A 14,515-nucleotide genomic window follows, 5' to 3' on the forward strand; every position below is an offset into this window, starting at 1 on the left:
GCATGTGGAGAGCTAATGTTGCTGCTGAAGGGCAGCTAGGCTAATGGGACAAACACCTGGTCTACCCTCTAAGGCTGGTGAAACACTAACAAGGTGAGTGCTGTTGGCCAAGGCAGTTAACTTCTCCCTAATTCACTATGAAAAAATGTGTCTCTCCTCACTGTAACAGTCTAAAGGTAAAATTGGCAAACACAGATACAAAGGTAGACCAGAAAAATAGGAAACAAAGATAGATAGTTCTCTGTCCAACGTATCTGCCAACCTTTTAGATGTGTTATTCTTTTGATTCAACAAATTCAAATCCTTATTTTTTATTGAGAAGTAACCCCTCTTAAGTGTTCTGCAAATGTTTTTACAGCGACACTCAGGTTTCTTCAAAGTGAATACCTTAGAATTTGTCCATCTGTGATGGAGGCATTATATGAAAATGAATAAAGAGCGAAGTTCCCATTTAACTTCTGAGCCAGGGTGTTTGAAGAGGTAAAGCTTCTGAAGGGAACCCAGAAAAAGCATTAAAAGTAAAAGGCCTGCCAAAGAGAATGTGTGGGAAAAACATCAAGTTGAAAGGAAAACATCCACATCAAGTCAATAGGAAAGAATGACAGGAAAACCTCACTAAGCTCTGTTTACAGGACCAAGATGAGGCACTTCAGAACTCCGCGGAGAGCGTTATCTTCATTGCTAGATGGAAAAAGCACGCTGTGGAAACCAGAATGGCTTAGCAGACTGCTGATGTTAGAAGACTGTCAACGAATCTGAATCAGCAAGAACGCTTTCCAATTCCTCAAAAGTGCTGTCTTAAGAAACTTTTAAAAATTTTTACTCAAAAGCACAGATCTTGGGACTGGGTAACTAAATATTATCTGGGAAGTCTTTACCAGGTGTGAATGCATGTGGCAAGGGTCTACTTTACTTATCTGGAGGCAAAACTCACTATGGTTGCAAAGTCACTGACACTGACTCTACCTCATCAGCTGATGATGAGTGAAGAGACGGATAGAGGGAAAACTATTTGAAATCAGCCAACAACAAGGAGACTTCAAGATGTGGGTTCTCTTCATGACACTTAATTCAGAAATTATAAAATTTGAAAACCAAGAACACATTTGCTTTGCTATTAAGAAATAGGTATATCGTTTTCCTTAGAGGTTGTGTGGAGATAACCTTTGAAAATAAAAAAAAAATTCTTTTTATCAAGTGATCGACAAAGCTAACTTATTACCACCATGTTCTCTGTCTTAGAATATGTTACTGTACCATTTCTGCATACTCTGAGTCATACAGTCTATAGATGTCCTTTTTTAAAAGTTGATGTATGTCCTTCCGCAATAAAATAGTATGGACATCTCTACTAAATGGCAGACCCATTCCAGGGAACAACAACAAAGTCATTATACAGCCTGATTCTTAATCTCATGGTATAAAATGTTTAAAATTTAATTAATAATGGATTAGATACACATTTTTCACTTTTCAAAATGCATAGTTGAGGGGAAAAGGAAACTGATCAATTTTTCAGTATCATTTCATTGACTTCTATAGGCACCCTATCTACTGCTGACTTCCTCTTAATCTTTTATTCTCAGTCACTTTTTCATATCTATTTCATAAATTTATCCTAGTCTGAAATTCTATCTGGGCTTTGCTACCAACAGTTACTGTTTTTGTTGTTGTTGTTGATGTTGTTGTTGTTGTTTGTCCCACAAACTGCCAAGTTGCTTCTTTGTCCCTGCCTCCCTCTCTTCTTCCATTCTTTTCTTAGCTTTAACATATTGTGTATGTAAAATGGATAGTTTATAAAACAAAGTTGATAGAAATATGTGCCTATTTCATAAATTTTTACTGTCCATGGTGAATTAAATGTTTAAAATAAGGCAAAAGATAAAAAAAAAAGTGAAATAAGGTGATTTGAGATAGACACAGAAAGAATGTGGTTGTTTCCATCTGGCCACTGAGGTCCACCAATGGGGTGGAAGATAGTCCTTCCCTCCAGGTGATCTCTGGTTTTACATACCTAACCTCTAGCACTATTCATTTTTCATATAAATGTTGCATGGGAATTATCAGATGAACGTTGCTGTTCTTTATATTTTCACTTTCCTTCTGTAATTCTAGCATTTTAGTTATTTCAGTCTTTCCATCCTTTCAATACTCAGGCATAAAATTAAGAATTGACCCCCAAATAGCCATGGCATAGAAGAAATCATTGTCCCCACTGAAGCATCCAAAGAGGCCCAACAGGACTTCATATGCTGTCTCATTGCTTCCTACTTCATCTCTATGTCTTTGTGCTTTTTCTTTCAGGTCTTAGCTGAAATGTGTGACATTAAAAGAGAAATGGGTGCATTTTCCTGCTATTCCATGAGTCATTTGGGAGATAGAGGCAGATAACGGAACAAGGGCATTGGGAAAAGAACAAAGGGCACTGACCTAAAGTAACTCTAAAGTCTGTTTGAGAAGCTGTTAGAGGCATAAGGTGCACACTCAGCAGATGGAATGGCAAGGAAATAAGATTGAAAACTCCCCAATCAAAAGGGGGAAGCAAAGCTTTTGAAAAATATAGGTCACCATTGCCTTAGATGTCTTATTTGCATTTCCTTTTAAAGAACATTTATTGTGAAAATCAAGGTACAACCATAGTGACTTTGAATTTTACTAAGACTACCTTAAAAACTGAATGTTGAGCTCTTATGCTAAATTATATAATCAGATAAGCTGTAAAATTGGCAAAGGATTCAGAGACCTGGTTTTCCAAAACCATTTTTTCTATCTAAAGTTCTATGTTCAGTGAGGGACTATAAACTTTGCTCTTAAAATAAGCTACATGTTAATATTTTAAGTATGTCTGCAGATTCTTCTTAGCAGCCTGTGTTGCGGGTGATCTTGAGCTGTCCCTACCTGGGTGGTGGCCTTTCTCATCATCCGGCACTGTGGACTCAGGGATACAGCAAACACAGCTATCTTTTTTGGCCTCAAGGTTATTAAGCATTGGAGAGAGGAAATTCAATAACCTGCTTTCACTGCACAATTTCTCTGGCAGTGCTTACCTTTATTTTAGAAGAGCACACTCCCAGCCAGCTTGCCTAGAACTAATGGGTATAAACACTCAGGACTTCTGCAAGTCTCTTGGCCAGGCATAGAGGAGTACCAGGGGACATGGCTACTCCTTTCTGAATCACCAATCTCCAGAGACAGCTACTTTTGAGTGTGCACATTGGCTTCTCAACCATAAATTAATTGCTGCATATTTCTTGTTGGATCTAAATCAGGAAACACTCAGTGCTAATGAATTTAAGTTTGGCAGTGGTTGAGTGCTACAAATGTCCAGCCACTTATAGTTAATAATTGTAAAATAAATCAAGTGCTTCGAATTTAGTTTCTCATGTCTCCAGCTCTTTTGGAGGTGGGAAGGGAAGGATAAGATATTATATAGGATGGTTGTTCCAGATAAAGTAATCTTTAGATACCAAGATACCATCAAAAATTATGCACATTTTGGGTCTGGAGATGTGGCTCAGTGATAAAGTTTTACCCTCACATATATGAGGTCCTTGGTTCAATACTCAGCAACACACATACACACAGACACAATTACACACATTTTGTATAATTGAGAATTACCTACTTAAAAAAATAACAATTGCTTTTCAGTCTTTATACTAGTTTTACCATTTAGCCTTCCTCAATAACTGAAAAATCATTCTTTTTCTGAATTTATTGCATCATGCCAAAATATAGAGGTAACTTTAGGGATAATTCTAATGTGGTAGCACTTTTGACCTTTTGGAAAATGGTGTCAGACCACTGGACATTTTATGGTTTTGGGCTATATTTTACAGTTTTTGTTTCTTTTTTATTGTTAAGCAGTGCTACTTCTTGCCCTCAGTTTACCTATCTGAACTCTTCCCCATCCCCCACAACTATTTTATTGCTTAACATTGTTAATGTCCTAGAAAATTAGAGCAGAAAAACAGTAAAAGTGTAAAATATGAATAACAGGCATCTGACTGGAAGCCTGCATAGCTTCCTAGGAGTAAAGTGAAAGGTTTTGTGACAAGGATCCTAAAGTCTTTTAATCTTTAGACAAAATATAAGTTCATTTTTCTTCCTTCCTTGAGCTTTGACATTCTCCTTGGTTTGCTCCTAAGTGCCTTAGTTCAAATGTCAGAATCTCAATCATCTAGAAATTGAGTTTCTTAATTCCTGTGGCTGCTTTTGCACTTCAAATGATTTAAATCAGTTTAGAGGGTCCCAATTAAAAAGTTAATTAAACTAATCTGAATTCACAATTAAATAACAGTACTATAGTGTACGAGCTTCAATTATGTGTATGCTATTTTTAGAAGAAATGAGACATAATTTAGCTTAGCCACTGTTCCACACTACTCTCTTTTATTTTTCATTGTTCTGAAATTACTTTAATCGTTATATGTGATTCATAAAATAGAATTCTTTGTTTTGGCTAGAATAAAACACTGCCTAACCAAAACAATGTATTCAAAAATAAGAGAATCTAAGTTTGATGAAAAAAGTCAATACATAAACTGAGAATTTTCTGCTCAAAGAATTCTAATAACTGAATATGTTTATTTAATATACATCTGGAAAATTCAGAAATTTTAATCAGTACAATTGAAGAAGATCTATGTCTACTAAAATTATGTTCTCATTCTCTATCAAGAGTCCTTTTGAACAGAAGCAGAGATTTAAAAAATGTAAATTTGTTGTACAACTGTTAAAATTCAGAGTATGAACTTCTTTAAATACAGAAATAATGTTAAAAGTTGAAGACAGTGCTGAAAGCCTATTTACTGCACAGAAAATAAGATCATGATTTTCAAAATATGAAATACACGAATCATTCCAAAATTATGGCACTAAGGAACAAAATTCTGCACAGCATTGTAATTAGTTGACCTAATACTTGTTCAGGAAAAAAAAAATTGGTCCCATTTTAGCCATAAGTATTTGCTGCCTTAGCAACTAAATCCATTCATTTAATGAGTCAAGGTTTAGCTCAACCTTTTGGAATGTACAAAGTGTGATTCTGAAATTAGATATTAATGTTATTTCATTCTCAGGAAAAAAATAAAACAGCAAAAGTAATATTAGGGGTGAAGTGTTAAGGTTCCACTGAAGACAGACTTTATCAGATATTGACTTGATCCATGTAGATAAAAGAATTAGGTAAACATTTATTTTAGGACTTTATCAGCATCTAACCAGCATTGTTAATGAGTAAAACATAAGTGCTCATTTTATTATTAGTCTAAAGGAAAAGCCTAATATATTGTTTTCTAGTCTAGTCTGAAGTTTGTAAGTTATCAGGCTGACCTTTCACTAACAAACAACATTTATTTTGTATTGAGAGGAATTTTACACCAAGCTGGACTCAGGTTAGTTTTAGGGATAGATAATGTAAACAGCAGCAAGTAGCAAAAGGCTTCAGAGTTCATCAGTGATGTAACAGGAAGGAATAAATGAGCAGATTCTGGCTACATAATATCAAAGAACTGTGTGGCTTAAGTTTTTTCTGTCTGAAATGAATTTAATTATCCTCATTTTGACACTGTGTGGCCAAAGTTCAAGATGCCTAACACTCTTAAGAAATTACAAATATAATAAGTTATAAACTTTGTGGATCTGGGAAAGGCCATCATCACAGATGCTGAACCATACACCATAAGGTAACTTTATGAAAAATTATTATGATATTTGATTTAAGCACCAATTTTAGAAAGAGATGGATTTTAAAAGGGCAAAAATGAAGAATATGTCCTTTTTAGTAGATGATGTGAAGTGAAATATATGATATCTGAAGATCTCTCCTTGATGCTCATGTGTCCACCCTCCTGATTTCCTATTAATTTTAAGTAATAAAGGATGTGAGAAAGTTTGCAACAGCTTGTTTCAGAGATTATTTCGGGGCTAGGATTTATTATTTCTAAAAATTATAACTTCCTCTATTTCTATATAATTTACAGCTCTAATCCTAGTCTTAAAGATTTAATAAAGTGTACTATGTTCTTGAACTGTCTCTAAAGGATAAAGTCAAAGACTTTCTTTTGAAGTTTTAAAGTGCTTTCCCATCATTTAGATTCCTTTTTCTGTTTCTGTTCTGCAGTTTTTATTCTACTTTCAGGGGAATCTGCTGTCAGAATGAAATCAAATTCTTCCAGTCAATGAAAATCTAGAGCGCTTCCTTTGCGGGTTTTATGTTGCCATAAAGAGAATCCGGTAGAACTGTCACCTACACCTAAACCACACCCCTGTAATAGGCATGTAACAAATAATTCTGAGAGTCATATTAATAGCAGGCAAACCAAGATGTCTGCCAAAGTTTTCACAGGAAGCCAGTGGTGAGAGAGGGAATAAAAGCCAGGCTTTCAGGGCACCCGCTAGGCATTCTGTGTGGTCTCCCACACGGTTTCTCTTTTGAACTTTACAATTCAAAAGCAAAAATACCATAGCTATAAAGCCACCAGGGATGCTGGCATTACACACCAACAGACAATCAATTTCCTTGCTCCTATTTTGACACTGTCTAAACAACCAAAATGAACATTATGGGAAAGCAATAAAGTAAAGTGCCTAAGAATCCCAGCTTTCTTCCGTTGAGCCTCTGTTGTCCTGAAGGATACATACCATGGCCGTCATCCAGGAATTCTGTGATGGTGGCTGAGGTACATTTGGACCAGGGCTTGGATGCATCAATGCTGGTTAGGATGGAAGACATTAAGCGCTTATCTTCTGTGGAACCAAAGTTCTCTTCACAGAATTTGGAATCGTCATGGGAGAGGCCAAGTAGATGTCCTAAGGGAGAGGACAGAGAAGGCACAAATGTGGGAGAGAATAAAGGAAGTGCCAATGATGAGTGGTTTTGCATTTCTATTTCTCCCTGACAGTTATGCTGACACTTGATTTTTTTTGTTCCCCAATTATAAATTAGTTCATTTTAATTTCTTTCTCACCCAAAGACTGCACTCTAGAGAAATAAAAGCTGCGTATAGTTAGTGGAACCATTACTTGGGGTGAACATTTGGAAGAAAACTGAAAAATTTGAGAATGGATATTCCCATAATTCATCTGGCTCACATATGCTCAAAGACACGTAGAAACAAATCCTTATTTAGAATCTAGAATTTGCAAGGCAACTGTGGGATTATGTCATAGCCCTCACCACATATTATTTTGATTGTCTAATTTTCTGCCTTCTCTGATCAACCCTAAGCCCCATGAGATCAAAGTGCATCTGTCCCCAATTCTCTGTTGAAACCTTTGCATTTAACTTAATGCCATGCAAGTTGCAGACACTTGAGAGATGGTTCTTGAATGTCAGAGATTTATTTTCTTGGTCAAGTACATAAGTATTTATGTGAGTTGTACCAGAGAGGCAAAGACAGAGAGGAAAAATGAGTAGCTTTTAGGTTCCATGCAAATGTAAGCTTACTTCATACCTTCATTTATTTTTGTTATTTAGGGAGCTGTGACTGATTACTAGCCTCACAAATAAATGGCTTATTTTGAAAGTATATTCATCTCCATTTAAGAAATGTTTGAAAGATCAAGATGCCCTTGATGGAGTGTTCGAAACTGCAAAGCAAATAGATACTGGGGTGTGATTGATCAGCCAGGTGGTACTTGTGCTTAAATCTCCCAACCAGGCTCTCTGTAATCCCAGCCCACACTATCTCCATTCTGTTAGTCAGATACCATTGCACACAGTACATCACCACATTCCTATAATCTGAGTAAATTACTTTTTATTACCTAATACCAATTTTCAAGCAGTCTAAGGATAAATTGACATTCCCCGATATATCTAAAAGGCTACTTTAAAAAAAAAAACCTCAGGTAAGCAGTTCTAGCAGTTTGCAGAAACTCTAAAAAGTAGGCAACAAATTACCCTATCAGTGTTTTTAGCAAAGCTTTGTAGAATCATATAAAACCCACTGAAAAGCATGTAGAATATAATAGAGCAAATTGATTCCTTCATTTTCCTTTGGTTCCTGAGTGCCAAGTACAGAAACTTGGGCCATTCTATCAGGAGTCCAGCATGCACGGTCAAACTCAACAGAGAGGATATCTTTCATGCTGCATTCCGACTACTTTTGGCCAACTTGTTAAATCACTGACACCTCATAATAAAATTGTTCACTGAGCAGCTGACTGCTGTTGTGGCTGAAATTAAGTGACTAGGGCTCGGTGACCTTCCAAGTCGCCACATATTTATGCTATTTATTTGGTAATTGACTTCAACAGTATTTATGAGGCTAGCAAGGTCTCTCTGGAAAACCCTCCCACTGTTATGCTCAGTTTGTTTGGACAAAAGCATGGATGTGCATCAGACATTATAAAGTATGTCCTGGATAACGTTCAAAGGCAGATTAGGAGGGACCATCTAATTTTTGAGTAGTGTGTTAAGATTTTTTAGGATCACAGACCACAGAAAAACAGAATCTTCCTTAAAATTACTGGAAGTCATTTTGTCAAACAAACACTCATTGAGAATCCATTGCACAGATCCTGAACTTTTTCAAGGTAGAAGCTTTATCAGCTTGCACTGTGGGAGTTGTGTGGAAAAATTTTATATTTAACTTTTTGATCTGGTACATAAGAGAAAAAAGGAAAAGTGGCCCAAAGTAACCTCTGTAATACAATATATATTTGAATCCAGATTTTCTATTTTGAAAAATGTGATTTTTGCATTCTATTTCATAAGATATCCATATGCATTAAATGGAATAACAGCCTTTTCCTTCAAATTGATATAAATAGCACTTTCCATATGCAGTTTTATTACTGCATCAAGGGATTTTCACTTCATTTGGAGGCTAGATTTTAGATTTCTGATTTAAAATACAGGCCGTATGGCCAACATCAAATTCACTTTGAGGGGCTGGGAAAGTACCTTGGTTTTTTCTTTCATATAGAGGGGCAAGGCATATAAACGTAAAACATTTTAACTATTTCAGCAAGGCATCTTACTTTTAAGATGGCATAATTTAATGGATCATTTGACATGCTATGTGGCATCATATTGTGATATTTTCTTTTTGCTACCCAAATTTACTAGTTAATCCATAGAATCTTTTTATTTATTAATTTTAAGGCATCATAGTTATACATAAGAATGGAGTTCATTCTGACATATTCATGAATGCATATAACATAGTTTTCTCCATTTCAATTCCCAGTAACTCAATTGCCACTAAAGTTACATCTAAGAAATTATACCAGAGAAGATTGCCATGCTGATCATGAACAAATCTTAGCTCCACACTCCTCTAAAGCTGAAAAGAGATGTGAATTTTCTAAGATCCCCAGAGTCAGGCAGAAATGGACTGCGTGGGGGTTAACTGAAAGAGCAAATGAGCCTTCTGCTCTCCATGGGGTAAGCCCATGAGCTGGCTGGGAGAGGCAGACTCTCTCTAGAGCAGGGAGAGTCACAGGCAATGGGAAGAACATGTGAGCACCCCTGAAACAGGCAGTGAGTTCCAGAGTGGCTGGAACCAGGTCACAGTGAGAGACCCATGTGACTTCCCCTCAGGAGCTGGATGGAAATTGAAAAGGAAGATCAATGTGAGGAATGCTTGGATGCTCTTCAGGAAAGATGTGACACACATACTAAAGGATGTGAACAGCAAATGGAGTAGAATTTTAAAAATATGAGTCCTCTATCAGTTTTGCTAAGATGTCTAATGTCAGTCTTAAATTTTCCAATATCCTTGAACCCTGAAATGACAAGATCCATATACTAGCATGAAGATACTTTAAAAGGAAGCTTACATGAGAGTTCACACTATGACCCTGATGCTTACTAATACAGGAAATCTGGACTCTAGGAAATTAAAATATAACATCACAGCTGACAACTGTGTATTTCAAACAGTCGCAAAGGTGAATCAAAATTTAGACTTATCATACAGGATGGACTTAAGTGTCTCAGACATCTGCCTTTTCAGGGAGAAATTTGCTCATAAATCATTTATGGGATTGTTCAGAATGAATGGTGTGGACTGGAGATGAAGGATTTCTGAAATAGGCAGGCCCCAGCAGCATCACCCACAGATGGGACTTAAGACATTCATGCCGCAGAGGCTGAAACAGCTCCTGGAGCATCTGAAGAAGTGTTGGAGAAAGCGTTTAAAACACTAAAGGAGTTTGTTGTTTTCATTACGTTGTATTTCACAGTGAGCTTTTAGAGAAATACACAGCAGCAAGGTTGGTGGAAGGGACATAGGAATGGAATCAAGAAACTCAGAGAAAGGCAATTCATGCCCTTGAAGAGATGAAGTTATTTCCTTCTCCAGAGTCACAAAGTAGGAACAGAAGAGTGGGGAGAACTGGGAGCTAAAAAAGATCTTTGAGAAGGCTCTTTCAGTAAAACAAGGAGTGAAAACTAGTGAGAGAAAAGGTGGAGGGAGATTTAGGGGCAGCCATTCACTGTTGGGGCTTCAGCTAAATATCACAAAGTATTGTTTTGGGGAAGAAACAGTATTTGTATTTAGAGCCATTTGTAATTAGCAGACATGCAAAACATCGAAAAGAAGTTTGCTTGGGCAATTCTGTTTACAATGCTATCTTTTGTAGAGAATCCTTAATTCTTGATGTAATTGGAAACTTCTCACCTGATATTCTGAGGTAATGAAAGGCTAAACAGTCTAATATAGTGTATTCACTTGATAATGGTCTCAAAATAAATTGGGGAGGGAGTGACAGATCGAAGCCAGAGTGAAATTTCCAGAATAATACAACTATTTAATCCATGAGTATTTTCTGAGAGACTCAAGAGACGTTTTGAGAAAAATGTGAGGTGTTCCCACACTTCAAAATAAATTTTGATGTTTGAAGTCACCAGCAAAAGTCAAGGTATAATTTGTTAGGAAATATCCATCTCTTCTTAATACATACAAAAGCCGTGCTAATAAGTACCCACCCCACAAAATAAGATCAAGAAAGAGTTTTTTTTTTTTCCTGAATTATACTAATGAAATAAGTTTAATGGTGCATTATGTCAAAGCAAAGCCCCTAGTATCAATTGTCAGTTATATTGTTCTTGCAGAAATAGCAAACAATTGGTCATTTGAATATTCTTCCAGTGTGACAATCTTCTTTTTAAATTAGTACATAGGTTATGTATTTTGTTAAATAAATTTCATTTTTGAATTCCCAAGAGAGATTTAAAGAACATCGCGTCTCTTTAAATTTATCAATGGACTCACTGTTGGAAAATCAGTGATAACAAGTGGAGGAGTCAGGACACATTAAGGGAAACTGGTAGGCAGGCTTCCTATTCAACTTAGGTATTGCTGTACAGTTATGGCTGACTTACACTATTAACCTCAGGAAGGAAACTGCTTGTTTTTCTGAACTTTGGTCTGCGAATTAAACTAAATTTCAAACTCCTGTCTCCGATGATCCTAAACTGACCAATGGTCAAGGGGACACAGAACCACATCCTAAAAAAAGTTACCAGAAGCTCTGTAATGTGTTTACTTGGGAAAGAAGTGCTCACATGAAGCATCTGTTTCTTAATGAGGTCATGTTTTTATTTTACCTAATTTTCCAGCTGGGATTATGGAGGTACAAGAAGGTTTGGCCAGGGATTAAAATGTGAGTCAACAGTTCAAACAGGATCAGAATCTAGAACTGAAGAAAGCATCCATGAGCTCTAACAATTGGATGATCACTGTTTAAACACAGATCCTTATATAGAAGAGATAAAATTCTCAAATGACCATTTGAAAAATTAAATATAAATGGTAAATATGATATCAGTTACACAATTTGGTTGGAAGAAAATAATTCCTTTCATTTTATACCTAACTGTGTCAATGTCCTTTTGAACTAAATTTGAGATTATTTCCTTTAAACTAAATACTGTCTAAGAAAACATCCATTTTAGGATAGTATAAAAATTTGGAGCTCTGGAGCCAGGGGAGTTGAGTTTGAATCTTATCCTAGCAGTAATGGTTCTTAGGCTTAGCTTTAGAAAATTCTCTGTGTGTCAGTTTCTTCCTCACTTGAGTGAAACGTAACTACTTCCCCTAGCATTTTGTAAAGATTAAGTAGCATAAAAGATGTAAACTGTTTAGAACAGGTGCTTGATATATACCAAGGGACCAGATAACTTTACTGTCCTCATTGATCATTGTGCTCTCACTATGAGTATACCAGTCTTTGGTGATTTTAATATAGTTAAACACCTTGATTTGGGAGGGGAAGAGAAAAATTCCTAGTTACTAGAGGAGAAACAAATTACACAGTAAGTGCAATTTTCCTTTTTCTGCCAACTGCAACTTGATTTCCACACATGCAGCAGAAAATCAAGAGGCCTCCCCTAGAGAAACACGAATTGGGATTTGATGTTTTAAAAACTTAACAAGCACTAAATCACTCAATACTGTTAGACATATAGCAAAGACCTATTCCTACCTTTCATTTGAGGCCAAAAAAGACAGTGTGGCACTGCTCCAAACTGGATAGAAAAAAATGTTCCGTTCACATTGATTAAAGCGATGGGTTTGGGGATAAATAACAAGTTAAATCCCAGCTTCCTTCTCACCTCACATCTCACAGCCAGTTTGGACATCTGATGCTGTGCACTTAGCTTTGGTCTATGGTGTGTCAAGTGCTGCCACAGCTTTTCAAAACATGGCCTTGTTTAATCTAATCATCAATGGGAGTAGTCACAGGCTGATCAGCACAACCAGAGAACACCCTCTAACCACAGCAAAACACAGGCAACCCTGCTGTTGTGTCTCGGCTATTTCCCAAGTCTTCACTGAATATTTGGCCTTGACTTTTTAAAATTGCCTGGCTTTAGCTTAGGAAGCACATTGGAGTCTTTCATAGTGCAGAGATTCACTTAACACATTTTATAATTAACTACTATAAAGCAAACCTTTGGCATGTTTGCAAATTATGGATTTCATTAATCTAAATAAAATCAGATTGTTCTCCCTAGTGTATTAGAAGCTGGCTTGACATCAATAAAATTATTGTTTTTAACAACCATGTGTGCAGCAGGTGAAATCTTTATTATAACAAGTCTATAATAAAAGTTTGACAAGTTAAAAATATAAACTCAAAATGTAAACTTACATCAACTTGAAAACTTTCTGCAGTTCACATTTGGATTGTAAAATGGCTGTAAACACATTCCTACCTCCACCCAAGGCGCATGGATGGCGACTGTGTTTTTGATGGTTGGAAGTAACTTTTTGAAATATTCTAAGAAGTTAAGGCAATTTATGTATTACTGCCAGTGCCAATAACCTACTAATCAATAGTTATTTTCCAGAAGCCTGGTATTGGTAGATTATGCACCTCCAAAACTCAGCTGCTTTCTTGTCTTTTTTTTTTTTTTTTTTTTTTTNATATTTATCATAGACATATATCCTGTGTATTCTTCTACATAAAGTTTAAACTCCCTTTTAAGAATTAGCAGCAGAGGGGCTGAGGATGTGGCTCAATGGCTCAAGCAGTATCGCGCTCACCTGGCATGCACGGGGCACTGGGTTCGATCCTCAGCACCACATAAAAACAAAATAAAGATGTTGTGTCCACTGAAAACTAAAAAATAAATATTAAAAAATTATCTCTCTCTCTCTCTTTAAAAAAAAGAATTAGCAGGAAAAAATAATCCAGTTAATATGTAGTACATGAAAGAGTATCTTTTCAGAATTGTTTATTCCATCCATGGCATTCTAACTTTAAGCAATTTACAAAAATTTAATTTTTTTCCTCTATCTTATGAGTCTCAAGGTGGATTTTTTTTCCTTGTAGAGAGGGTAGAATAAAAAAGGAAATTTAGATTCACTTATTCATTCAAAAAATCAATCTGATCTTAAATTTGAAACCACTATGTAGAAAAAGAGGAAGCAGTTGGACTCTCCCATGAGAACTTATAAGCCAGTTAATGGAAGTGTTATTCTTAATCAGACATATCCTTTTACTGCTTATAGAAAAAAGAAAGTAGAAAAATTATAGGAAGAGCCTGAAAATCTTCTCCCAGCTTGTGTTTTGAGTTCTGTAACGCATTTATACTATCTGTTTGCATGACGCAAACTGCACAGTTTGGAATGAGGCTTAAGTATATTCAAAACACTGGGAAACTGATGTTTCCAAATGTCATTTTTGTCACTATACATAGCCCATCTAGACAGCTTCTAAATCTGGAAAGCAACAAACGTGTAATAAAAGGAAAGAAGGGAAATCCCATGGAAAGAATACAGCAGAATTTGAATCCAGGGCATGGTGAGCTTAAGCTGTGCTGAAGACTTGAAGCAAAGATCCAAAAATAAAAGCACTGGAAACAGATCAGTGAGCTGTATTATTTAAGATTTATTTAGGGATAAGACTCTTAATAATACACAGAAGATCAGGTATATTTTGTGTATTTTCTAAAAATTTTCTGGCTGATACTTTATAACATATGTTCGTAATACTTAGGCAAAAAGCAAAATTAAATAATAAAGCAATTAGAAAATAAAGCAAATGAAAGCCAGAT

General features: G+C 36.0%; 1 protein-coding gene across 6 annotated transcripts in view; it reads right to left on the reverse strand.

Annotated features, from left to right (window-relative positions):
• Positions 1-14,515, reverse strand: part of Adamts5 (ADAM metallopeptidase with thrombospondin type 1 motif 5) — a 56,091-nt gene that overhangs the window by 24,954 nt on the left and 16,622 nt on the right. For all 6 annotated transcript variants that reach the window (XR_007347719.1, XR_007347721.1, XR_007347720.1 and 3 more), the window contains exon 4: positions 6,646-6,813. Coding sequence is in view for 1 of the 6 variants with exons in the window: in XM_048803539.1 (XP_048659496.1) it covers positions 6,646-6,813 (168 nt within the window). In the remaining 5 variants the exon portion in view is untranslated. The remainder of the gene's footprint in view (positions 1-6,645; positions 6,814-14,515) is intronic.

Source organism: Marmota marmota, unplaced genomic scaffold (genome assembly GCF_001458135.2).
Source record: "Marmota marmota marmota unplaced genomic scaffold, marMar, whole genome shotgun sequence".
Lineage (NCBI taxonomy): Eukaryota > Metazoa > Chordata > Mammalia > Rodentia > Sciuridae > Marmota > Marmota marmota.